Here is a 27,500-nt window from a genome sequence, read left to right on the forward strand (position 1 = left end):
TTTACATGGACTTTTGCCCCTCCTCCCCCACCATAGTTTTCACTTTCTTTCCTCTTCTAATACTTCTTAAGGAACCTCAGGATAATCTCTAGGCATCTGTGGCCCTCTAACAAAGAGAATGCAAAACTCTCAAAGTACTCATGTTAAAAATAACATCACTTTTTTGTAAAAAAAGGGCTCTGGGCTAATAATAGTTACAATGTGTGACTATGATTATCCAGATGCCCAGGGGCAGGGGCAGGGATGGGGAGCCAAGGAGAAGGGTAGGAAAGGGAGAGAAATCCATGTTCCATTCAAACTTAGACTTCTATATGCATCTTGTGCTAAGTATTGGCGTGTAGGCATTAGGAGTTGGGCTAAGATTTTTTTTAGGTAGCACCTGAACTGTCTAGCATAAAGCCTTACATGGTTTTAAGTGGTTCTTCTTACATAGCATTACTTGCAGGGGCTGTATTGCTATAGCCTTCCCTTAGAGATCAAAGGATCTTGTTGAGTTGAGGTGATAATATGTGCTATCTCGACAATACATCTCTCACTGTCTTTAAGTTGGGGGGTGGGGGGGCGGGGGGTGGGTAGCTTTCTTTCCTGAACAACCATTCAGAACAATTCATCATAATGTGCTTAGGAAATCACCCCTATCCACATTTACCAGGACTAAGACCATTATCACACCATAAATCATGACTCCAGTTTCCATCTGCTCTGGAATCCCTCCTGTACAGTTGTTTTTGCTACTTTTCCTCTCCCAAAGTAAAAGAGCTCTACTGAGCATTCATAGCCTACCTGATGACATGGGAATGTTGTATTTGTCTGAATGTCGCCTTCGTATGGCTCCCACATTGGGCACACTGGCTGGGGTGATTACTGAGGGTCCCTGGGTAATCGGGGTGACTGGGGCCGTTGGTGTGGTAGGGGTTTGAGGTAAGCTCTGTGGGGATGTCTCCAACATGTTCTTCGACATGGTGACACTAGACACCAGATTTAGCTGCAAAGACCCAAGAGATGGGCAGAAGAAAGGTAGAGACAAGAGAAAAAGACTTAAAAAGGTTTGACAAATGAGAGTGGATTCACTTCTACAGCTGTGTTGCCACTAATAAGCTGCAAAAGGAAGCAGCCAATCTCAACTAATTACAGGATGAAATTGTATCATAAGAATTCTAATTAGAGGCTGCTGGTAGAGGTTATCTAATAATCTATGGTAATGTTTCTTAGGACTAACTCCTTCTTGTCCTACCAGACTTCAGCGACAGTGTATTTCCTTAAATAAAAGCCAGCTGCTGAAAATTGACTGCCCTTGTTGTTAAATAGGCCCAGCCCTCGGTGAAGCAACAACAACAGCAATAATGAAGGGTGCAACATTTTCAATCAACAGGACTTAAAATAAGTTGGTATTCTGTTGCTTCCAGAATTTTTTTCCCATAGTCCCAAATCTCAGCTGAGAGGCTCCAGCCAGCTGGAAAATTTTACACTGACCTTTAGTCTCCTTGCTAATTTGGTGGAATGGTAATGACATTACTACATATTCAAACAAAATTGTCTTAATTGCAAATTAGCCGGAGGAGGCTGAAAATTTTCAAATTAAATCTGATTGGAGATGGAGAGAGGAAAATGGAATTTCCTCACTAACAATCATTTGTGGCATGTGTTAACAAATATAATGAAATGTCAAGTTTGCCAATTCCTCTGGAAGTATCATTTTCAATTTATGATTACAGTGTCACTTAATGCTGATGTACCCTGGAAAGTGGGTGTCAGGGTAGAAAAAAGGAAAAAGGTGAGAATGTATGCAAGCTGTTTAACAGCGTGCCCTTCATTACTCCCCTCAGAAAAGCCCTGTTCTTCATTATCAAAAACTCATATCACCTCTGTCATATTTACCACACACCTTTGTCATAAATAGCATCCAATTAGAAAAACTTTTACGTAGGGCAGCACATAAAATGATTTCTGGCATGTACTCAAATGATATTCATAAGAGGTAATCTACAGATCTTTTGGTTTATGCAGTAATCTACGCAACCAAGCGAGAAAACTAGTTTTAATTGTTTTACCTCTCTATGAAGTAACTTATTAGTGGCTAAATAGAGAATATTCAACTTTTATATGTAATTTAGCAACACCTGCCTTTTCAAATCGCAAATATGCTTCTTAAGATAAACCTTTTTTTTTTTAAATGGGGAGAAAATGATGTGTACAGCATTGATTGATCTTTCTTTGTAGATTTGTTTTACACATTTAGTCAGTAGAGAGATTTGTTAGGGAAACAAAAATTAACATATGCCAGCTAATTGTTCTTCTTTCTTGGGCAGCAGCCAGAAGAAGCACATTAGCAGTGTAATAATAACGACTGGTACCCTGAAGGCATCCCTAAATGCATCTGTTCCCAATAAACCACAAACTGTTATTCTGTTCTCACTCTAAGCCAGCAGACTGGGCTGGGAATTCTTTGTTACATACATAAATAAAAGCTGAGATAATGCTACTAAATGCTGCATTTAATACATTTACAAAACCACTGCTGTAAGCTTCTCCAGAATGTGCAAAAGTACTTCTACCTAGTTTGAGAAATGAAGAAAGATGCACATGCATCTATATGTGTAATGTTGCAAGTTACATTTCATTTTTTAAAATCAACATCAGGATGTATAATTAGTAATGTTCTATGTAGACCATATCATCAGTATTGCATAGCTGTATGTTAAAACTATATAAAAAGAGAAAAAGCAAATCATTTCTCCATATTTAAAAACTCAGCTAAATGGTTACATAGTCACTTTTAGAAATCAAAAACCAGAATAAATGGCACATTCGGAAGCCAGCAGAATGCCAACATTGCAAATCAATGAAAGATCTATCTTGATGAATACTTGACAGGACACTCTAAATATTTTGTGAACATGGTAAAAGTTAACAGACAGGAGAAATACATCTTTTTATATGCAAACGACTCATGTTTACAATGTTACAGTATCTTATTCTGCCATCTGGCAATAATAAGCATACCGTGTTTGTATGTGTGCAATCACAAACTGATAAAGTAGAATTTATTATTAACTAAAGGGGAACATGTAAAAGCCAGGATCAGCACTTAGCCACATCAGCTCATCAGAATATAGTCAAGGTTGGGTGAAACTCATTATTCAGGACTCGCAGCCTTGATAACTTTGATTTTCATCCATCCATAGCATGGCCAAAAGGTACCATTTAATGAAGTACCATTCAGAGAGTAAATGGGGTCATATAATAGACAGTGCGGTTGCACCTTGTGTTCATGTACTGATAGCTGTTAAGGGTGCAGTGATGAACCAACAGAGCTCATTTCTCTTTGGTAATAAATTCATGCTATTAATATTTATCAAATATGTGGGCCGTCTCAACTGAGCCACGGCACATGAGACCATAAATATCCACTATCATATCAATTTTGAAGCTTCTTTTGTACAGTGTATAAATTTTAGGGTATTTTTAAGGGTGGGTGTATTGACCACTCTTCTTTCAAACTAATTTGAGGCCAGTAGTGCAGTTCCTCCAGATATCGCTAGTTCCAAAGGGAACTGTAAACTGTGGTTTCATTTTAAATCACTCATCTAAAATTCTATATTAATTGCCTACCATCAAACGCAATTAGCAATTCTTTCATGTGTGGTTTATGTAATGTAATACTTCAATTACATTATTCATTCAGGTTCTGTTTTGGATTATAGGCTGAAAATTCTTTATTAGTATAGATGTAACCGTGCTGCTAGAGTTTTAAAAAAAATTTACTGATTGAATAATTAATTGGAAAAGAACAAGCTGCAGATTCCTGATGGATTTATGACACAATTATTCTGTTTTGCAAGTATCTATATACATTATACTATAGAAGCAATGAGGGAAAAACCTTATTGAAAACAAAGTCATATATATAGGATCAAAAAGATTCTCAAAAGTTTATTTTTTAGTTAAATAAAAATGTGCTTATAGTACCCTACACTTAAATGTAGTACAAAGAAAAAACTCTAATATCTTAGCAGAAATACCTTACCAGATTTTAAATAAATGCATTCTTTATCCAAAAAACTAAATTTTGAATAATATCAATTGATGAGTGATACCAGAGATATACGAGAAAACTCATACAATATATTTTGTCTTTTATTTCCTTCTCTACTACAATACCAAATGATCTTTTTTTGTCCTAAAGAAATGGAGGAGAGGCAAAGCTGACAATCACTAATCATTGGACTATACAAGGGACTTATTAAAACCTATCCTCACAAACTTTCATTAAACTAGAGTTACCCAGTTGATTACTCTAAGTTTCTGCACAAACATTTACTGAGTGAGATAAAGTATATTCTTTTCAACAGTCTATGCACCTGACTGTTATTAGATTGCACTTCAATCTTATATATTTTTGAGGGAAACTGCGGTTATTATTTTTTTTATAATCACCCATTTTACTTTGTCATAGCTCTGTAAATTAACAATATGTGTACTATCTAATAAAACATATCAATGCGTAAAATACAGCTTAAGTAACCAAAGAAATAGAAGAAAAATGACTATAAAAATACTATGACATTTAACAAAATATTTGATTAAAAATCTATTTGTATGCATCTTATGATTGATCTAAGTCCTCTTAAGCATACCACTTACCTTCCTATTTGTGATTTGTACTGTTCCTGCTTTTCAGGTTGCTCCGAGTGGGTTTACTTTTAATATCTGTAAACCTATCACAGAAATATATTCTCCTGCTTTACCTTCAAGACAGCGATTTGTGCACTGATAGGTGTACTTTGTTTAGTATCCCCCATGTAGGGGTGTAGATTGGATAGATTTTGTAAAAGATAGCATTACTTTAAAAGAAATATACAATTTGACAAGATATTGTATTTTACTTTCACTTTATTGTCATATTTTTCATCACATTCATTGTTTTCTAGCATTCACTAAATTGTTCATTTTTCTTAGTCTGTTATATCAGCAGAGCTATTTACTGTTTATAAAGCAATATGCACTTACAGGTTTGGGAGATGGTTTGGGCTCTGAGGGTCGCATGTGTAAGTGGGTCATCATTGCTTGAAGACGTTCTCGTTCTTTAGAAAGCTGTTAAGAAACAGTCAGATCAGAAGCAGTTTAGAAATGACTGATACAGCTATTTTATTGCAGTGATACATCTTATCATTGAGCTAGTCTCAGAGTAGTGATTCCCGCATATAAAAGTCTTTACCAGTAGAAACTTATTTGGGAGGAGATGCAACTTTAACTATGAAGGGGAGGGGAAATTTTTATAGCTTTCTTTATGTTAAAAGGTCAGATAAAACAAATAACACTTCATCTTTTTGTCAATAAGAGAATTGAGGTCACAGTTGCCTTGACAGTAACAAGTTACTGAAACCATAAATTAGAAGGCCTATGGTGTCTCTTTAAAGTCCTGTGGACACTGTTAGCAATGGCCTAGTGCCAACAGCTGTGAAGAGGTGAAGGGTTCTCAAAGAGAAGTGCCTGCCAGGATTGTCTACACACTTCATGCATTCCCACTGAGGTCCAGTTAGTGCCCCCTCCAATCTGCCATCATCAATCTAATTCAATAGAGTGACAGAGACCAGGCAGTGTGAAACGTTGAACTCTGCCACAGAGTCGGCATCTATACTTGCACTGGGTCTCATTACAAGTGACGGACCTTACTTTTCCATCAGTCACACACAGCAGGAAAAAAAAAAGGCATAATTGGTCACCCTGCAGACTGTGTCATCATCAGCTGAAAACTCTTATGTTTCACTTCACCTTTTATAAATGGTAAACAGGTTTACAAAAAAGCTTTTTCAAAGTTGCATCAGTTGATGCTTTTTTTGTGTCTTTGATTATTTTACAAGTCAAAGTAAAATATTTTTAATAGCTCTCTGGGAAAAAGCAATGACATGATGGATTTAAAGTAATTCAAGATCTAGTAAAATGTTAAGAAAAATAAATTGCACGCTTAAGTAAATAAAACATAATATTGGTTTGAAGGAGAAAAAAATAATCTAAGTTGAAATGCAAGAGGAAAGACTTAAATGGTTAGTAAAAGCATAAGAATGATATGCTAACATAATTGCTTTCTGATCAGTTTTATGAGTTCTATTTATTTTGTGACAAATTTTGTTTCAATATTAACTATTTTTTAATTTAAATTAGCAGCACATGATTCCACACATGTATTACCATCTGGGATATTATAAATTATTTGCCACCACTACTCCAGAAAAGTCCTAAATCTTTTTGTAAGTTCTTTAATTAAAAATACACGAAAGGTAGAAAAGGAGAAGATTTTTCTCAGGGCAATATACTACAGGCATAATGCTGTAAAGATTTTTTTTGTTACACCATACAATCTAATGAAAAAAACATGATTAGTTCATGTAAAATAATCTCTCAACAATAAAGTTATGTCCAGTAGAGGGATGATATAACCACTGTTAGGGAAAATTTAGATTTGACTCTTTAGGGATATCCAAGTGTGGGTGATATAGTCTAAAGGTTTTATAAGTCTAAGTGATAAGTACATTAAATTATATCAATCCATCCTGTGTTATCAATCTAAAATTCCACGTATACCTATCAGGCAAAAAGACTCAGAATCTACCCAATTTAATCCAACAGAAATATAAAAAGGAAGTCCATTAAGTCAGCATTTAACAAACCTGTATTTCTAACTGTTGCACCACCTGCATTTGCACTCGACACTGGGCAGTGCTTCGGTCATCCAATGCATGCTCATTGTTAAGGTGCCTAAACAAACACAAGACACAAAACAGAATGTTAAGCAAAGTGTAACTCAGTGGTATATGCTCCACTTCAAAAGCACTACACTGAAGTTCTATATCTTCTACAGGAGGAAAGAAGGAATACTTTGAAACTATACAGAAAAAAATGTTTCTTGAAATTAAATATGAAGAAAAATATTTAGACAGACATATATGTAACACATAACGAATAAATAGTTAAGATGGTGTTTCTGAGAAAGAACTAATTCATAATTAAGTAGGTTTATATGTTAATATATCTATTCAGATTCAGCAATTAGAAACCTTTATTCTGTTCCGTGCCTTCCCTTGAAAAACTAAATCAGTTCATTTTAATACTTCCTCAATGATCATAACAACACACTTCTATGTACCTTGTCATTACTGGTTGTCACTCTTGGTTGAAGGGAAACTGTGGACTAAAATAGTGAAGTGTATCAGGTCAAGTTTGAGGTGTGTGGTCAGACTGTGGGAGAGGCACTTCCACTAAACATGTCTGCCCTAAGCTCAACTCTGTTCAGTTCTATTATGAACATAATTATAGTGAAAACTTAAAGTTTATTCACTCTTTCTGGAAAGGAGGCATACAATGTTAAAATAGAACTTAGCTTATGATGTAAAGTGTAACTAATTTTTAATGATATGAAAATTTAAAAGTTGTTTTATAGGTTTTTTCACCAATTTTTTTTTCAGAAAAAAATGGTTGATGGAGAATGAGATAATTTTCTATCAGATTACTACAATGGTAATTATATTCTTTGAGGTTTAATATTTTTGTATTTCCTTAAAGTATTTTTTTTTCAGTATGAACTTTTGGGGAACACACACATTTATTTATTCTACAATCAGTCCAAATAATGAATATTTTTTAAATGTTTTAGTCATACACAAAGACTAGGGTGTAATGGAACAAAATGAGTAGAATATACAGCTTTGCAAGGAAAGATATATGCAGTATAATGTTTATTCTTGCATAAAATCACTTTTAGAAAGGTTTTTTACATTTGTGTACTTCTTAGTGATAATTATCCTATACTTAAAGAACTAAAAAAAGTACAAAATGTTTGCATTATATACTTGGGTCTTAGAAACCTATTTAATTTATCTATACAGCTTTTATTAGAAGAGAGACTGTAGACTACAATAATAGTCAATGGGGTTTTGTCTTGATTGAATTTTTCAGTGGGACACAAAAGAACCTTGCCATTAAAATAGTCCTTTATTCTTCTGTATGAAGGCGAAAGGTTTTTAAAGTGTTGTGATGTTCGGTAATGAGCCTCTATCTAAATTATCATTGGTGACAAACTCACAAAGCACTTTTCGAGGACACATAGTTATGAAATGCCAGAGCTGCCACTTTCTTTCCAGTAATTATAGGCTAGCTTGCAGCCCTTCAATGATCATTTATAGAACAGCCTCCAGTGGATTACTGAGAACTTGAAAAACACATATATACCTCTGCCACATCTCTCTTCTCTTTTCGTTGCTATTGTTTACTGATGATATGTAAAATAATAGTGCCTATTCATTCTCCCTACTTAATTATGCCAATCAAAGTACAGAAATAATGTCAGATATAAATACAATGCAATAAGACTAAATACATAGGCTGAATAGTAATATTAAATTATGAATTTATGTATTTGTGCCTACTTTGTGCCCACATTATTCTCTTTCTTGTTTTTACAACTATCTCAGGTACTACACATTACTATTCAAAAATTCTCTGTGATTTATAAATCAAGAATGAAATAATACTGAAAAATGAGAGGATTTGTGGATTTCCTCAGTCAGTGCCTAATTGCTGTTTCAAAATGCATATGCAAAGGGACATTTCATTAATCATTTAATCATGTCCCTTGAAGGAAGTTGAAACTAATGTTGCAAATACCCTTTTCATATGAATGCTCCATAATACTATCTTATTCATTTGATATATTGCCTATGTCATAAATTATAGCTGTTTCAAAATGACCAAGTAGGATTGTTATCCCTAAAGATGCTTGTTACAAAACCTTTATTAAGTTTCTTTTTTTACATATTAGTAGTTTTATTTCACAGCTTCATACTATCCAACAATAACACTCTTTCTGATGGCAAAGGTCTGTAAATTACCCATGCAATCACTAACACCATTTCACAAGCCTGTTCTACTTCTACTGGTCTGCTAACAAGACAATTACACACAAATTACTGAATGTCTATGAAATATTTAAATGCATTCTACTCTACTATGCATTAATAAGAGCAAAGCAAGCTCTGGAATTCTGGTTTGCTCCAGTTCCTAATGTCCCCTAATGAGCTTCTTACCGAGACTGCAGTTCAAACACAGAGGTGAAGAAAAAATGCAAAGGGTGCATTCAGAAAGGCAGCACTGAACAAACATTGTGTGAGCCAGCTCTAATTTATGGGTCACTTTATAGGTATATTGATTTTTGTTTTCAAAATGGAATAAATGATGTGGTCTACCGATGTTCTTTCAAAACTACATTGAATCTGTGTGCTAGGTAGGTAGTGTGGACTAGAAAAAAAAAGTAAAAGCAGTCAAATTTTTTTCTAAAAACAATTAAGCAAACATTTTAGAAAGATGAAAAATAGAAAAGGATCCTTCCAACTTATTTAATGCACAATTCTCTTTTACAAATCTTTTAAACTTATGAATACATGTGGTAGCTTCAATTATGTGCACCCCAGATCAGCAATTCAATTTTAAACTCAAAATTTTTTCAATTTAATTTAAAGTTATATCATCTTAAAAGCTAAAAAGGGATCAGATTTAAATCCAACTATATCAGACTTTTTAACAAAATGTTTCACTTGCAAATCACTGGTGTTTCATTTATTTTGCATCAAGCTTTTTATGTTTAAACACTGACAGGAGTTTAGATACAAAATGTTAGCTGTCACTATTCATTTAGCTGATTATGTGGGATGCCTTAGTTTTCAGAGATGAAGCACTGTCACCAAAAGAAACAACATTCTGACAAGTTCAAAGAATGCCTTCTTGAGGTCATAATTTTGTAGCCATGCTGCCTAGTCAGAGACAAAGAAATCGACAATACACACTAAGCAAAAGCATAATTTTTAGTCAGCTACCAGCAAAAAGAGAACAAATTTCCCATTAAATTAACTATTTCTCCTACCTATTCTGTTGCTCTTTATATAGTGTTAAGCCTTACAAATGTAGTCTTTGTAAATAAACTGAATTAATTTACAATCAATTAATTACTCTTTAACAGATTGATATTTTTATGGACACTAACCATTCTGCCCTTCTTCGAAGAGACTATCCCTTTCTATTTCAGATCATGTTTTGTTTGATGGCATCTGTGCATGCAAGTTTAGAAATACTTGTCTGCTAACTGGAATGTTACAGTGTAAACCTTTTGGTTTATGCTCTAAAAGTCAATCTATGTGCATTCAAGCTGATTTAGGCCCAGTGGAATGATATTTAATTTTGCAGCCAAACTATACAAAAGTATTATCAAATGTTATTACACTTCAGCAGTTATCAGACAGTAATTAACTACTATTAAATGCTGTTTGCAAACTAGTAAGATCTTTAATTAGTAGTCAGAAAAATGATTAGCTTCTGTCAACACCTACTTTATAGTAAAATTCAAAATTTTTCCTAAACATCTTTTAAGCTTGAACTTTTTCCTTCATCTTTTATTTTCTGCTTCCATTTGGTTATTACAGCCAAAAAAATAGCTTCTAACTTTGCCAAGCTTTTTATTCAAGAGAAAATGATATTTCAGTTGAATATTAAAGTCATATATGTACATATATGGCTAAGAATATATATGTCATATACAAGCAACTGTCCTCTGGTGGCTTTTCATTTGGTGCTGGGCCAAAACAGAGAGAGATACTACCAATTTGGGAATATATTGTGAGAAAGGGAATTTGGGACTTAGTATAGTCTCTACCATCACTTGTTATTTAACATATGTAGGCTAAATAGTAATAATTAATGGTATGCTTTTATTTGAAACCAATGGCTAAGTTGTCTGAGTAAGTTCAAGCTACACAGTTTATTTCTAGTAAATTTTAGGAATAAAAATGCCAAAATATTTTCTCAAAAAAAATTTTACTATGAACACTGGCTATAAAATTTCCGGAGAATAGATAAACATGAAAACTGAGACCAAAAAACCTTTCATAGCTTCTTGACTACTCTGACATTTTTTTTTGTTCCAAGACTCTCAATTATTTCTATTATTACAAAAGAAAAGCAAAGTCTTTTTTCCAAGAAAATCTGTATTATTGGTAGTGCCTTCTTCATTTCATTTTCCACACAGACTCTAAATAAACTGAAATTAATTTACTAAAATTGTTATTTTATTTTCTTCAAATGTCACACACATTTTAAGAAAAATACAATAACAGTATAGAAATATGCTTTATTAATATTTTATTTTAGTACAGTACACTGGCATTAGTTCTATTAACAGACATTATCACAGATGTTTGAGTTAGGGAATCTAAAACATATCATTAAAAGTGAACTAAAAAAAGAACTTAAAAGTCTTCTGTCATTTGTTCTGCTATCCCTATAAATTTAATGGGTTGTAAAAATGGTCAGTATTTAGAACCAAAGTTGATATTTAATTGAAAAAAATTTTTTCTTAGTTGTAATTTTTCAGTTTAAAAAATACTAACATGAATGGAAAAGGGGAAGGGTTTACAGGAACAAGTATAAAGGACACATGGATAAAAACTAGGGGTGGGTGGAAATGGGAGGGAGAAGGGGAGGGCTGGGTGGGTGGGCTGGGATGGGAGTAAGAGAGAGAAAATTGTACTGAAACAACAATTAAAATCAAATTTAAAAAAAGAATCAAGGAGGATAAAATAAGGGTTCCTACTCATTTTCTTGTTAGTAATAAAAATATATGTAAGTATTTAAGATGGAAAAAATGTTCCTTTCCATGTGCTAAAAAGGAAATCATTCTAAAGATATATTATTTTCTTAAAAATTAATTTTGAATGTTGTCAGAAAGAACAATTGAAGAAATAAAATGTATAGTGATTGGACTAATTCTATCATTTAAATGACCATATTGAAGAAACAGTAACATTAATCTTCTAAATAATTTTAATGATAAGGTATAATATAACATATTAATATAGACCAATCTATCCAAAGTACTTAGTTGTTATAAGAATTAATATCCCTATAGTCTGTCTTTGTTTTAACAAGTGTCATTTTTCCTAGAAAGGAAAACTTTAGCAAAGTTACCTAAAATTTTAAATGCTCTCTTTGCTTAGAACAGTTGAGTCAATTTCATACTAAAAAAAATGGTGGCTCACAAATATTTTGCTATAATTAAAAAAATCATAGTAGCATAGGAAGTAAAATTTCTTTTAATTGGTCAGGACTATAAAAAGACTTTAAAAAATCCTTGTGAAAACCTTACTGTAATTCAGTTATAAAGTAATTATGATGCCAAGTACTTGTGCCTTGTTGTTAAGGTGCTTTTGCTCTATACTCTGTGGTCTGTCATTTGTAAACACATCTTTCTGATGTTTCTGCCAACATCTTGGCAACATAGCAATGCAATTTCAAATGAGTTAATTAACTTAATTGTTGATGAAGCATAAAACAGTTCATTCACCCTGTTTGCTGCTCCATGACAACATAAGAGTTTCAGCCTGTGAAGTAACTCAACTCCATAAACCTATCTCTAGCTCTGTGTTTAGAACTCTTGTATAGGAGAATTGGGCATGAAAAATGCTCATAAAATGCATATTCTCATTTGAAAAAGAATCCCTTGAGAATTAAAAAATAAATTTTCACTGTATGAAGAAATTGAGGATATACCAAGTTTTGATTTTAAGCTATAGAAGCCATATAGTCTATCATACAAACATACAGCCATGTATGTTTCTTTATGATTCTGAGGGCAATAAGTGTCAATGTGCATGAAACATAGTTATCTTAAAACTTGAACTCCTATTAACTTTCAATTTTTATTTTTGTTGTTAAATACATATTTTAAACATCATTATTTAAAATCAGTAATATACAGTTTTAGAAAACTGTAAACCTGTAAAGATTTATAGGTTTTACAGGTTGATTTAGAAAAGTAAACCTGTAAAATTTGTCTATTTTTTATATATATATATATGTCTATATAAATAAAATGTGACTTCTCACATAGTTTTATTGGAAATTATTATTGAAAAATTGAAATTTAAGTGAACCCTGCAAACATATCTCCCAATTATTAATGATATAATTATAGTAGGCTAATACTTTTCATTAATGTAAAAACCCTTATTGAATGATTTGTAAATATTCTCATGAAAAGGTAAAGACAAAGAGTTAAATTCCCTTGTCTGACTGTCCTAATCCACTTGTTGAATGAAATACACAGAAAATTTAGAGTGTGCCTCAGGATGGACCTTTAATTTCCTCCCTCAGCTTTCTTTTGTTTATTTAAAACACTCTAAAAATCCTATATAACCCACTCCCTCCCCTAAAAAATGTTAAAAACATACTTTAAAAACTGTCCAAAATCTTCACAAATGCTTTCACAGCCTGGCCATTTGCAAACTCCATGGCCATAGAGAGTGTGAGAGGCTCCAGTTTCCTCATGTGACGAGCTGTAGCAAAGGAACATGGATCAGATTCATCTCAAAAAGCCATAATCATTTCAGGCTGCTAGAGCCTGTCAGGTTACAACCAGTGACAAACAGGTCAAAACAGGTCAATTCAGCTCAGAGTAGCCAGATAAATTTAATCGTCCTACTGAATAGTTCAACGGCCAAGGCTAGATGATGTTCCAATTAGAGGGGGAATAGAGCCAAAGATGACTGTTAATAAAGTATGAAAAGCTAAGAAGACTGTATAATATCACAGGCTAATCCTGCCATGTGACTTTAATGTAACATTTACCTCTAAATAAAAATATATATTCATATGTGGTCAAGTGGAAAAATACCTTAAGAGGTTTTTGAAATACTCTTTTTAAAGAAGAGCATTAGGAACATTTAAATTGTTCAATATTTAAGTGTAGACCATGTATATTTCCACTAGTAACAGTTGATTTAAAAATCTTTACTTTGGAACAGTGTTCATTAACTATATTCACCTACAATTATCAAAGACTTTTGAGAAGTGAATACTGTATCTGAGAGAGAGATCCTAGAAAAATCAACCAACTTCTAAAATACATAATCATCAAATTAATCTCAATTAAAACAAGTGTGAAAGCATTCAGAGGCATACAATTTTATAATAATGCAAGCTAACGAGAAAAGTTTTTTATGACAAATGAAAACCAGAAACATTACCTAACAAAAATATTGCATTTTAAACTGTGCTGTAATTAAATGTGTCTTTGAAAAAAAAGTTTATGAGAAAGAGTATTGTTGCATCTACACAGATATTAGTATTATATAACAGAGCACTATCATTCCATGACATTTAAGTTTGAATTTTAGACAGATTCTGGCCAATACTGAGGTGTAGGTAGAAATACTTTGCTTCCTCCCACAACCAAAAGAAGGATAATAACAAATTTAAAAACAAAAAATAACCAGAACTGCCAGAAAATAAAATTGCATGGAAGTCCAACAACCAAGGAGTTAAAGAAACATTCATCCTGGTAGGAGGGGTGGAGACAGGCAGCTGGGACAGAGAAGACATTTGACAAGGCTGAAGACCACAACAGTGAGATGAAGGCTGGCTGACCAGGCAGTCCCATGTTCATGCACAGATAAACTGGTAGGAACAACAGTAGAGCAAAACAGACAGCAAAACACGGGGTTTTAGTGTGGGGAAACTAAAGACTCAAAACCTCTGGTGGAAAAATCCTGTGGGGGTTGCAGCAGAGGGAGGAACTCCCAGTCTCACAGGAGTCCATTGGAGAGGCTCACTGGGTTCCAGAACATACACAAACACACCTCCCTGAGAATGAGCACCTGAAAGAGCACAATCTGCTTGTGGAAAGTGAGGGAAAAGAAGAAAAGTGGGATGAGAGTTGAATGAGAGTCATTGTTCCCTCTCTGATCCTTCCCCCACAGATAGTGCCACAACACAGCAAAGAGGATTGTCCCACCTTCGTGAATACCTAAGGCTCTGCCCCTTACAATATAACAGGTGTTTAGACAAAGAAATAGGGCCCAAATGAAAGAAGAGAACAAAACTCCAGAGAAAGAATTAAGCAATGAGAGATAGACAACCTGTTAGATGTAGATTTCAAAGCACTGGTAATCAGGATTCTCACAGAAATGATTGAGCTCGGTTGCAAAATGAAGAAAGAAATGAAGACTATACAAAGTGAAATAAAGGAAAATATACAGGGAACCAACAGTGAAGGGGAGAAAACCAGGACTCAAATCAGCAACTTGGAGCAGGAGCTAGAAATAAACATTCAACCCAAACAGAATGAAGGAAACAAGAATACAAAAAAATGAGAAGAAGCTTAGGATCTTCTGGGACAACTTTAAGCTCTCCAACATCCAAATCATAGAGGTGCCTGAAGAAGAAGAGGAAAAACAAGAAACTGAAAACTTATTTGAAAAAAAAATAATGAAGAACTTCCTCAATCTGGCAATGGAAATAGACTTCCAGGAAGTCCAGGAAGCCCAGAGAGTCTCAAAGAAATAAGACCCAAAGAGAAATACACTAAGGCACATCATAATTAAGTTACCCAAGATTAAAGATAAGGATATAATCTTAAAAGCAGCAAGAGGAAAGGAGAGAGTTCCCTACAAAGGAGTTCCCCTAAGACTATCAGATGATTTCTCAAAAGAAACCTTGTAGGCAAGAAGGGGCTGGAAAGAAGTATAAAAAATCATGAAGGCAAGGATCTACATCCAAGGTTACTCTATCCCACAAAGCTATCATTTAGAATGGAAGGGCAGATAAAATGTTTCCCAGATAAGGTAAAGTTAAAGGAGTTCATCATTACCAAACTCTTATTATATGAACTATTAAAGGGATTTATCTAAGAAAAAGAAGATAAAAACTATGAACAGTAAAATGACAACTCACAACTATCAACAACTGAACCTAAAAGCAAAAACAAACTAAGTGAACATCTAGAACTGGAACAGAATCACAGAAATGGAAATCACATGAAGGGTTATCGGTGGGGAGGTGGAGGGAGAGAATGGGGGAAAAGGTACAGGGAATAAGAAGCATAATTGGTAGGCATAAAATAAACAGGGGGAGGTTAAGAATAGTATAGGAAATAGAAAAGCCAAAGAACTTACATATACAACCCATGGACATGAACTAAGGTGGGGAGAATGCTGGAGGGTGGGGTGGTACAGGGCATAGAGGAGATAAAGGGAAGAGGAATGTTGAGACAACTGTAATAGCATAATCAATAAAATATACTTAAAATAAATAAATGAATACACACTAAAAAGAAAAATATACATTTGAATTTTAGAGTTATGTATTATATAATCTTCAGCCACTTTGTTAAGAAATCCTACACTTATATTTCACCTTTTAAAAGATACTTTTCATGTGGAACAATATTTTAGATTATATGTTTTATATAAATTACTTTAAAGGACTTGATTAAGAATCCATATGCCTGAATAAATGGAATGAGTGGACAAAAGTACATGGGTGCTCTTCTTAGAAATACAGTCTTTATACAATTAAAATAAAAGTGTAGCTTTAAAAATTATATAATACAATGTATTCAATGTTGGCACATGAAATCAAATAATATTTTATTTATGAATTTTGAGTCAAATTTATTCAGAAGGCAATTGTAGTTATTTTCCTATATTTATAATTTTCATAATATTTACATGTTTATATATTTATTCTCTGATTCCTAAGCTCAGGTGTGAAGTATATATATTAAGGGGGATATATACACATCTTTAAGTATTTGAAACTTGTTAAGTTAAAAAATGATAAAATGTTCACATGGCATTCAGGTTAATTATAACATCTTAGTCATAAAAAATATTGACACAATAATTCCACATGCAATGATTAAAATAGTTTTTTCCATTACAACTGCAAATTACAACTGCATCCATCAAACTGCTAGTATTTAAACTGCTTTTTGTAATGACAAATACAATATAAGATAAATAATATAGAATAAATATGAGATTTACCTGTCTCGCCTTGCATTTAGAACTGAAGTCTGTCCATTTACTATGGAATGATGGGTTATTGGTGGTGATACTTTGGAAGTGGTGGAGGAGGTAGTCAAGGAGGAATTGTTAGTAGTGAGGTCTAGCCCTCCATGTTTCATGCCATTGTCTTCCATACTGTGAACTCCAGTCACTTCTTTCCATAACTGCTGAATTTCAGCAGGACTTAAGCCAGCTATGAAATGAAAGAAATACCCACTAATATAACAAGATAAAGTTCACATAATGACATTAATGTTATTACTGGATTGATGCCAATAATAAAAATGATGTTACAGAGTATTTAATACACAATACTAAATGACTTCATAATATCAGCACCACACCTTTTCTACTGGATAACCATTTATTTCCTAAAGACTACCAATTGGGAATAGTTCTGAGAAAAATAATATTCAAAATTATATCCAGGATTAGTAGAAATAATCCAGAAATTCTATTTGAAAATTAAATATTCAAGTTTTAACAGCAGGTTTTACCTACTGCTAGCTAGTATTGAGTTTTTGTCAGGAAGAAGTGAAAGAGAAATAGATTTGTAAATAAGACATTTTAAAAGAAATGAAAAGAAAAAATGAAGTAAGGAAAGTTAAAAAAAAGTCAGGGGAAAAAAGTAAACGCTCAATTCAAAATAAAACTATATTTGACAACTATTTAGTTATTTTGATATTTCATTTTGAAATCACTGGATTTTATTTTGAGGTTCTGAATAAAACAATATGATTAACTACATGGATCAATTAAGCAGGTAACATCTAAAACTCCTCTTCATTTTATGACTGATAGAATAAATTCACCACTCATTTTTTAAAACTCCCTGGTTCACATTATGCAAATTAACCTGATTTATGAAGAATGAAAATAGAAAAGGTAGGCACAATCTTTATTCTTTTAACTATAATTTTCAAACAAGAAATTAAAAGACTATTGTTTACAGCATTCGACTTATAAAATAGTGCTTGTATGTGCCAAGTACTGTGCTTTCATGTAGTCTCTATATACCTTAAGCTATTTAATTCTCACTACAGTCCAATGGAATTGATAATTTTTAAATTAAATTTATTGGAGTGACATTGATTAATAAAATTATATAGGTTTCAAGTGTACAGTCCTATGATACATCATGCGTATATTGCATTGTGTGTTTACCACCTAAAGTCACCATATATTTGACCCCCTTTACCTTTTACCCTGATATTTTTACTAAGCAATTTATGGAGTAGGAAACAGAGTGGGAATGGGGTTCAAAAATATATCCAAGGTCATAAATAAAGTTGTGATTTAAATCCAGTCTGACTTGAATGCCTTTGCTGTTAAAATATTATATTAAAAATATCAAAACTTCTGATAATGACATAACAAGGGAAATATATTTATAATTACAATTGTTATCATTTATTGAACATCCGCTGTATTCTGGTGCTTTATAATCTCAACCTTGCCTAAAGTTAGAAATCATTACATTTTACAGATGAGGATGTGGAGGCTCATGAAGATGAATTATGTTGCCATAAATCACTAAGCTCATAATTTATGGACAAAATTTAAATTTAATGCCCAATGACTCCAAATTCTTTGTTGTTTCTACTCTGTTTATCTACATATAATAGACCAATGCAGGTGCTAATCAAACTACTTCCCCTCTCCCACAACCCAACATACATCTACATCAGATTGTACAGTGATGCTGATTGGTTAAGAGGTGTGTGGGAATGAAATAGGATGTAACAGGCAGGAGAGAATGAGGAAAGATAAGAGAATATTATGGTGAGGAGAGTGAGCCCTCACACCTCTTCCCCTGAAAGTGAAGAATCAATGATCTAAGGCATAGTGGTAAGTAGACCAAAATAATGGAAGAATTCTCACTGCTCCAACTATAACTTATAGTGAAATTATTCATCACAGTTGTAAACTTAAATTGTTTTATCTATCACCATCTCATATAAGTAGTTTTATTGAAAATTATCATTTTAGTGATTCTGGCTCCTTGTGATTTTAAGATGCTGCCTGAGACTAAAGAAAATATAAGATAACTCTGGTTTCTGAAGTTATTAAAAAACTACTTTTTGTAAAACAATAATGACTTAATAAAGTAAGGTATTTCTACTACACAGGAAATAATTTCTATATGAAGATTGTTAATTATAATTCTAGCTTTAATTCTAGCTGTAACCTAGGGTTCTGAAACTTTTCTGACTATGACTTTTTGATTACTTGCCTGTATATGTTTGGTATCCTAAAGGTCAAACTCCGTTAGCAAATCCTTTCTTGTGACAGCATCAACATGACTTCTGCATCAAAACTTCACCATCTCACCTGCTATCTCTGTTTCACCATCTGCTCTTGCCTGGACCACTGCTACAGCTTCCTGACTGTCTTCTTGCTTTTACTTTGTCTTCATATAATTTACTCTTCATATATCAGCCAAAATTTATCTCTTTAAATGTAAATTAGGCCATGGCACTTCCCAGGTAAACTCTCCAATGCCTTTCCAGAACCCTTATGGGGAAAGGTCATCAAGGAATATGTATAAAAGACCCATGAACAAAGCCAAAGGGGGGGTAGCATTGAGAGTGGGAGGTGGGGGAAAGTGGTGACTGGAAAATGGAGACAACTGTACTTGAACAACAATAAAAATAAATAAATAAATAAATAAATAATAAATAAAGCACCTTACAATGGCCTATGAGAAGCATTTATCACTATGCTCTTGCTTGCTTCTCTGACTTCATCTCTCTCTCTCTCTCTCTCTCTCTCTCTCTCTCTTTTGTTCTGTTGTACTAGCCTTCTGCTAACCCTCAAATGTATCAAACATTTGCTCCCTTTCCATCTACTGCTCTAGCTGTTCCCATAGCCTGGGCCACTCTGGTTGCAAGTATGCCCATGGCTTTCTCTCTCCCTTAACTTTCAGGGATGTCCAAACTTTTGGTATCTCTGCACCACACTGGAAGAAGAGTATCTTGGGCCACACATTAAATACATTGCAATGTGTAATAAAAATATCTCATAATGTTTTAAGTAAAGTTATGAGTTTTTGTTGGGCCTCATTCACAGCCATCTTGGGCTGCATGTGGCCCAGGGGCTGCAGGTTAGGCAGCCCTAATCGTTCAAGCATCACCTCCTCTCAGAGGTCTTTGACCATGCTGTCAACCACTGCCTCTCTGCACTCTGTCTTTTATCATTTTCTATGACCTCACCCTACTTTATTTTTCTTTCAAGCATTTATTAGTCTCTGAAATTATAGTATTTATGTGTTTCATTATCATCAGTCTCCCTCCACTGCAATTTAAGCTTTATAAGAATAGAAACTTTTTATTACTGAGATATATCCCTAGTATCTAAAACAGTGCCTCATATGTACCCAATAATCAGTTTGTGAAGGGAATATTCATTGCTCTAGTGACACCATGATTTATTCCAATTATCTGTGGAGTAACACAGAAAAATGGGTTTAGTGCCTTGTTTTTCTGTCACTATTTAAACTTTCTTGATTTTCTAGGAGTGAATTAGAGGACCAGGTGAATCAGAGGATCAGAAGTCAAGTGAAAGATGGAATTCTAGGAAAAGTAACCCAACAAGACAGTAATTTGAGAAATAAACAGAAAAAACATTTACCATAATATTTTTATGGGGCAAAACTATAGTTATTTGTTTTTTTATGTGCATTTTAAAGACTATTTCACTTGCTTGATTTTAATTTTTGTATATTTAATTGTTCTTGATTTTCTACAGTGTATCCTTGTGTCAGAAAAGTGCACAACAAATATGACCACAATGTGATCCCTGTGTAAATAATATAACAAACTCAAAATAAAGTTCATTGGGATTAAAGTTTCTTTTAACAAAATCCAAATGCAAATTAAAAAATATTTTTATGAAGTTTAATGATATATGACTTTTAATTAATCAACATTTTTTTCAAATGTCATTTTATTTAAGATTATTTTTCTTTTATTATCTAGAAGTCTTTCCATTTCCCAAAAGTTAAAAGTCAGATGGAAATTATATACAATTGTATTATTGTATGGTAGTCTATTATTAGATAGTATTATTTTATTATCAAAGAACATTCAGTTTTCTTATCAGGAAAAAAACAAATAAGAACACAGCTGATAGCTTTTTAAAGCTCTAATTTATAATATATGAATAGGTAATATTATTTTAGAAAAAATAGGATCTGTCTGGCCCCTCAATGCATGATGGGATCTCACACAGAATAACTAGGAATATGTTCTGTAGAAATACATAAAGCCTCATTTTTATATGTGGAAGTTTCAATGTGACGATTAGGAACTTTGTCTTCTGAATGGTTGTCCACAAAATTCAGCTCATTTATGTTAAATAGAGTGTTGTTAGCCTTACTAACTAATCCAGTCCTCTGCAGATGTATTTCATAGTGCTTTAATTGTGTTTCCCTTAAAAATTAGTTTCTGCCACTATGACTAATAAGTACATATTAATAAAATACATATTTAACAAAACACATGGAAGCAGATTGTAGGAAAATTCTGAATATCAAAAAATTGTATCATACAACCATGTTAATTGTGTTTTAATATAAGTTTGAAGGCCGTAAAAAATAATTCTCAAGGTATAAGACAGGCAATGAAATGGTAGAAAGTACAACATTAAGAAATGAAGTATGCAGCATATTTTGTATGTACCTTGAGGCAATGACTGTACAGGAAGTGCTGCCTGGCCAGGTGGAATGGAGATGAGTCCCTGACGCTGAAGGCTTAGCAAATGTTGCTGCTGCTGGAGTTGCTGCATCTGGAGAAGCTGCTGCTGGAAGACAAGCTGCTGTGCTGCCAACTGTTGCTGTTGCTGCTGTTGCTGCTGCTGCTGCTGCTGCTGCTGCTGTTGCTGCTGCTGCTGCTGTCACAGAACCCACCAGTCAACAACAGAGAACATGGTCTGCATAAACAGCTCTCACACAGAGAAATTTACACTCCTCTCATCACCTGGTGAGTTGTCAAATGTAGACTGTATGCAAGTGCTAGATTTTCATTTGTGTTTCTTTCAAATATCACACAGCATCAGAGAACCTAAGACCTTGCATTAAGAGTATGAGACAAGGTCTAGACGAAGTATTTAACAAAGGTTCAGATGTTTTTTTTTTAAATTGGCATATTGCAAATGATAATAAATTTATATAGACTAAAAGAATAACAGTTTATGAAACAGTCAACTTCAACAACACTCTGTTTTTTCCCAACTAAGTTCACTCTTCAGCAGTCCATGAATGAGATCTCTGTGATCTATTAGTAAACTGGGATGTAACGTTCACAATAAAGACCTGTTAGCTTTCTCTCTTCTTCCTCTCTCGTTGGAATATATTAAAGACTGAACGATGTTCAAGGCAAAAACAAAGTCTCCTTATTATAAGGAAAATTTTAACTTCTAATTTTGTGAAGGATTATGATACAAACTCTAGTTCTTTGGACTCAGGAGAAGGAAGTCAAACTTCAGAGAACGACAAGCTGCTGTAAAAGACTTTCCCTTTTTAGTTTGTGGAAAAGAAACTTCTGATGCGCTCACTGGAAAACACATTGCATAATGGAGTAAGTTATGTAGACTGCCCAAAGCCTCCAGAGAAATAAGGGAGCAATTTCTATTCTGTAGTTGATGGCTGTCTGAAATTCTATTCACAAATCCAAACAGAATCAAAGCCTCAGGAGGTCAAAACTGTTTCCTGGACGTTTGCATAATGGCAGCATGAAGACAACGGCTCTGATACCTGCTGATCAATTTAACTACTTCAACATGTTTTGTTTGTATTATGTTTATATTTGATGCAGTTTGCTGACAAGTGCAAGCTAGGCCTGAGAAGCCAGCTTGTCAGTTTGATTTATGAGCATATCAAACTGTAACTTTCTACTCACCACTCCAAACCTACAGTAGCAGTTCATTAATCAGGAACCTGTGACTTTGAAATCTGTGCTCAACCAGTTTCTCCCCTGGACCCCTAACCTCCACCAAACGGTCAAATTTGCATGCATGTTCTCTGAGCTGCAGCACTGACAAAAACATGGTTCCCTCACCAATTTAGAATTCTTGGTAAATACAAGATAATCAGTACTTTGTCAGCCACACAGCTTGCTCTTTGTACAGTGATTCATTAGTGAACATTGGATTGGAACTCTCAAGTTCAAAGCTACAGAAAAAGATGGCAGAACTGTCCCTGTTATTAAGCTCAGTAAAATACATGATAATGCATTTTTGACAACAAAAGCCTTGTGATACAAAGATCTGAGACAACCCTGGCCTCACGGCTCTTCCCAAACTCACATTCTTGTATACCAGTGAGCGGGCCAGACCCTACCTCTTTCACTGGCTTTCCAGGATGTTGCTGCTGCTGCTGTTGCTGCTGCTGTTGCTGCTGCTGCTGCTGTTGCTGTTGCTGTTGTTGCTGCTGTTGCTGCTGCTGCAAAAGCTGAAGATGTAACTGCTCTTGCTGTTTCTTGTAAAACTCTTGTAGTTGTTGCTGAATAAACCATTTTGACTTTAATAAATAAAGGCAAAAGTTTCATGTATTTACAAATCTCCTAAACTTTTCTAGATTGGGATATGGTCGAGTATCCATTAAGATTCACCTCACAAGAACAATAAAAAATATGCATTGGATTCAAGGAGACAGATATACATACATTTTTTTCTCAAGACAGCTCTGAAATTTTCCAATCCAGAATTCAAAAAAAAACCTCCTAAACAAAAGTATAGAAAATCTGCCTTTAAAAGGGGCAGAAACAAATGAATACTTTAAATTATTATATCTGAAGTCCCAATAACATATAAAATAGGTTGTACTCTACCACTTATAAGAACCAAATATATAGATAGCTAGAAGGAATTAGATTGTTCATTTTTTAATGGAAAAAATTTTAAATCCATCAGGTGTACAAAAGTATGTCAGGCTGAAATATAAACAACTGGCCTATGGTCATCATCATAGAAGAAAACAAAGTAATTAAATATATAAAAGTTCAGGTAAAGCACATTGTTTTCTTTATGATAAGTAAGTTTATAACATAAAATCCACTCTATATGCAATTAGAGCTTCAATGATGTACATATTAGTTTTGTTATTTTTTTGAAAACTAAATTTTATGAGCTGGTGGCTTAGCTGTTTAACTTTGTTCTTGTGAGTAGATACTTCTCTTCCAAAACACAGAACTTATTTTTGAAAAATAACATTTGAGATGATACTTTCCCTATTGTAAGAAAAGGGTTAGTGCAAATTTCATAATTACATGAACTAAAAAGAGTGGTAAAATATTAGGAGTTTTAAAAGTGACAATTTTCTATGTCTCTTTGCACTTTTATTGTCAAGTCTTCAAAGCAAATGTACCTAAGCATTTTGATATTTAAATACTGATTTATCCCACACTTCAATGTAATTAAAACACTACATTTATGTTCTAGCATGCCAATAGGTTGTCCCTTCAAATGGAGAATGAATTGTCAAATATGCCCATGATGCTGTGAACATAGGGGCATACCTCTGTGCCATGCTAGAACACTGAAGCAGGTAACCCACATTACCTGCTGCAGCATTACTGCTTGCTGCTGCTGGAGAAGGGCTTGGAGCTGCTGAGGAGACAGGACTTGCTGCTGAAGGATCTGCTGCATTTGCTGAGGGGTAATCACCTGGGGAGTCATCATGGCCACTGACACAGGGACCTTGACGAGAGAGACGGAGAAAATGTGGTTACAGCCAATGTTTGTTAACATATTTCACAGCTGTATACCATCTCTGATGGCAAGAATGACCAATCATTTTATGTAATATTTATTATATCATCTAACTATTTAATAATAATATTAAAGTACCACAGTTTTTGGACACTAGGATTCTAGATGCATCAGATTTCATCAGATTCTGTCTTTATGTTCCATGTCTAAAATGTACTATACCGAGATAGTTGAGGTTTTATTAGCATAGTTGAAAATAATTACAAGTCAGTGTTCTGAATACTTTATAATCAATAATCTTATCAATGTCACAGTGCCATAAATGAAAAGCCATTTGCAATGATTTAAAGGTATGATTAAAACAAATAATACAGTTTAAACACTAGGAAGTAATATGCCTATAAATATGTAATCAAAGCTAATAAAAACAATGTATATAGAATGCAGTTACTTATAAAACATAATCACCATCTCCAAAATTTTATATATATGAAACACACATGTAGTAACTAATCTAGGATACATGTTTATCCTAGAAAATAGCTACCTAGATCCTCTCAAACAAAGAATCATAGCTTCTTCTTCAAACATTTTATTTCAAGTTAACTAAACTTACACCAGGAAGTCTAGAAATCTAAAGATTAACTAAAGATTATTATTTAAACTGAAAAAAATATTTTGCTTAAAATTTTCTTTCTACCATTTCTTTTCTCTTGAAGGATCTGAGAATTAAAGTGTTAAAAAAAGGTAATGAGGGAGATAAAGAAACAGGAGAAAGGGGAAGCAAGAAAAATACAGACTAAGAAAAAGCTACAGTCCTAGATAAAGGCAAAAAGAATGTGGAGAGATAGAAAAAGGATGGCAAAAGAGATAAACAGGAAAACCTTACATAAAAGCCTGTGGTATATGAGAAGTTCCAAGACAGTTGCACTGTTTGAAGGCACTGTTTGTAGAAGTAGCCAGCATGTAATCAAACTTGTGAACTTAGCACGTTTGCAACCATTGAAAACAATCACTTCCTTTCCTAGAAAAGTCACTTTTACTAAAAATAAAAGCAACTAGTCATATAAATAATGCTTTGGAACACATTTTTGGGACAACTTCTGCCTTTGAAATCAGCAAAAGATTAACAGACATAGCTCACAACTTATTTTAATAGTCCTTTTTAATGCAATTAAATTTTTTCAAGTTCAGCACTTTATGTCATAAAGAAAGGAGAAATCAATAATAAAAAAGACATTAGAAGAAATAAAGAGAATAAATTCAGGGTGAATTAATTCCTCTTTCAAGAAAAAAAATCATCATATTTAAACTAAGAAAGAGCTATGCCCTTTCCATCCCATGTTGAATCTGAAACTATGAATTAAGTAGATTTAATTTTGTAGAAGGGAAGTAATAACATTATAACAGAAAGAAAATCAAAAGTGATTTTCAAAAGTATTTCTGGATTTTTAAGGAACATCTTGGCATATTTATAGGTTACTGTATTTGAATTTATCATAATAAAAGACAATCTGAACTACATGTTGTAAAATAAGTTCATCCAACAGGTTGCCCACTGTTTAGTTGTTTAAACAATGAAAGGATGGTTTATTTAATTCTTTGTTCTTTGAGAAACAAATAAAATGGTCAAAACAGGCAGTTTGGAAAAAATGTACTTATCTACAAAAATGTCTTTTCATAAGCATTCACCTTATACTGTCTCCAAATAACAAAGAATCAAACTGAAATCAAAGGACAGAGAAAAACAGACATATTAAATTAAAACAGGCTGTAAATTTAGGTAAATAAATAGGTAGATAGATAGATGATAAATAGATGGTGATAGATAGATAATAGGTGGATATATATTAAATAAATGTAGATAGCTGTATAGATATATCTATTTAGATAGCTATATAGATATAGATATGTACATGTAGATACATACCTCCTATAAACATATTACGTGATAAGAAACTTGCCACAGGTCTCTTTCCTAACAGTCTCATCACTTTTTAGCATATTGAGTGTTTTTACTTACTCTAAAAGTAAAAGTACTTTATGTATAACTGATGACAAATGCACTTTATAAGAAAAAAATTATGAATAAAGGCATGCACTTCAAGTTTACAGTCCAATTTCAGCTTATAAATATTATATTACTTTATAGCTTATTGCTATTGTGAGTGATTAGGTGTATAAGCAAATTTAGGCAAATTTTTTACCTTTGCATTCTTTAGAGTTCATTTTTCCTTTTGCTATGGTTAGATAATTATTTTTTAATATTAAATGGTTTATATTACTCTTGCAATTAAAAGTTTATGGCATAAAAATAACCACATCACTTTTATCCCCAAAATCATGTGAATCAAATGTGACATTCTACAAATGTTAAGCCTACCCTCTATGAAACTGCCATCTAAAACTGACAATTCACAGACACAAGATATGTAGAAAGATAAGCCAAGTAGCACACAATTAATTTAACATTCTACTTCAGTGAGATATATACAAAAGCACAAATTAAAAATAATTATATATGTAGGAAATCACAGGTGCATCTCTTAGGGATTTCTAACATTACAAATAATCCAATAATCATCTCAAAATTCACATACATAAGCTCATCCAAAATGAAAAATTTGAGGTTACTAAAAATTTAAATTATTTTATTTTATTTATTTTTGTGTGTGTGCCCCCCACCCAAAGTTAAACTATCAAAATTATTTTCATAAAAAGAAAAATAGTTTTTATGTCAGCTATGAAGTTCTCAATTTGCCTTGTTTAGAAATTAATAATTTTCAAAATGCAGAGCTTTTCCATTTTTAAATGATTTAAGTGGCATTTTTCCTTTATTCCTCCTTTATCACCTTTGTTATTGTCCCATTTCATTTCTTTGCTATTATAAGCTGCTCTAGGAAT

The 27,500-nt window shown here is 33.2% G+C and overlaps 1 protein-coding gene across 4 annotated transcripts in view; it reads right to left on the bottom strand.

Annotated features, from left to right (window-relative positions):
- Positions 1-27,500, bottom strand: part of FOXP2 (forkhead box P2) — a 328,970-nt gene that overhangs the window by 65,366 nt on the left and 236,104 nt on the right. For all 4 annotated transcript variants that reach the window (XM_045847202.1, XM_045847189.1, XM_045847197.1 and 1 more), the window contains 8 exons: positions 24,447-24,584; positions 23,227-23,388; positions 21,569-21,779; positions 16,869-17,082; positions 13,275-13,379; positions 6,672-6,759; positions 5,011-5,094; positions 784-985 (listed from right to left, as the gene is read on the bottom strand). In XM_045847202.1, coding sequence (XP_045703158.1) covers positions 784-985; positions 5,011-5,094; positions 6,672-6,759; positions 13,275-13,379; positions 16,869-17,082; positions 21,569-21,779; positions 23,227-23,388; positions 24,447-24,584 — 1,204 coding nt within the window. The remainder of the gene's footprint in view (positions 1-783; positions 986-5,010; positions 5,095-6,671; positions 6,760-13,274; positions 13,380-16,868; positions 17,083-21,568; positions 21,780-23,226; positions 23,389-24,446; positions 24,585-27,500) is intronic.

Source organism: Phyllostomus hastatus, unplaced genomic scaffold, assembly GCF_019186645.2.
Source record: "Phyllostomus hastatus isolate PE091 unplaced genomic scaffold, TTU_PhHast_1.1 phas_contig_118, whole genome shotgun sequence".
In the NCBI taxonomy this organism is placed as follows: Eukaryota; Metazoa; Chordata; class Mammalia; order Chiroptera; family Phyllostomidae; genus Phyllostomus; species Phyllostomus hastatus.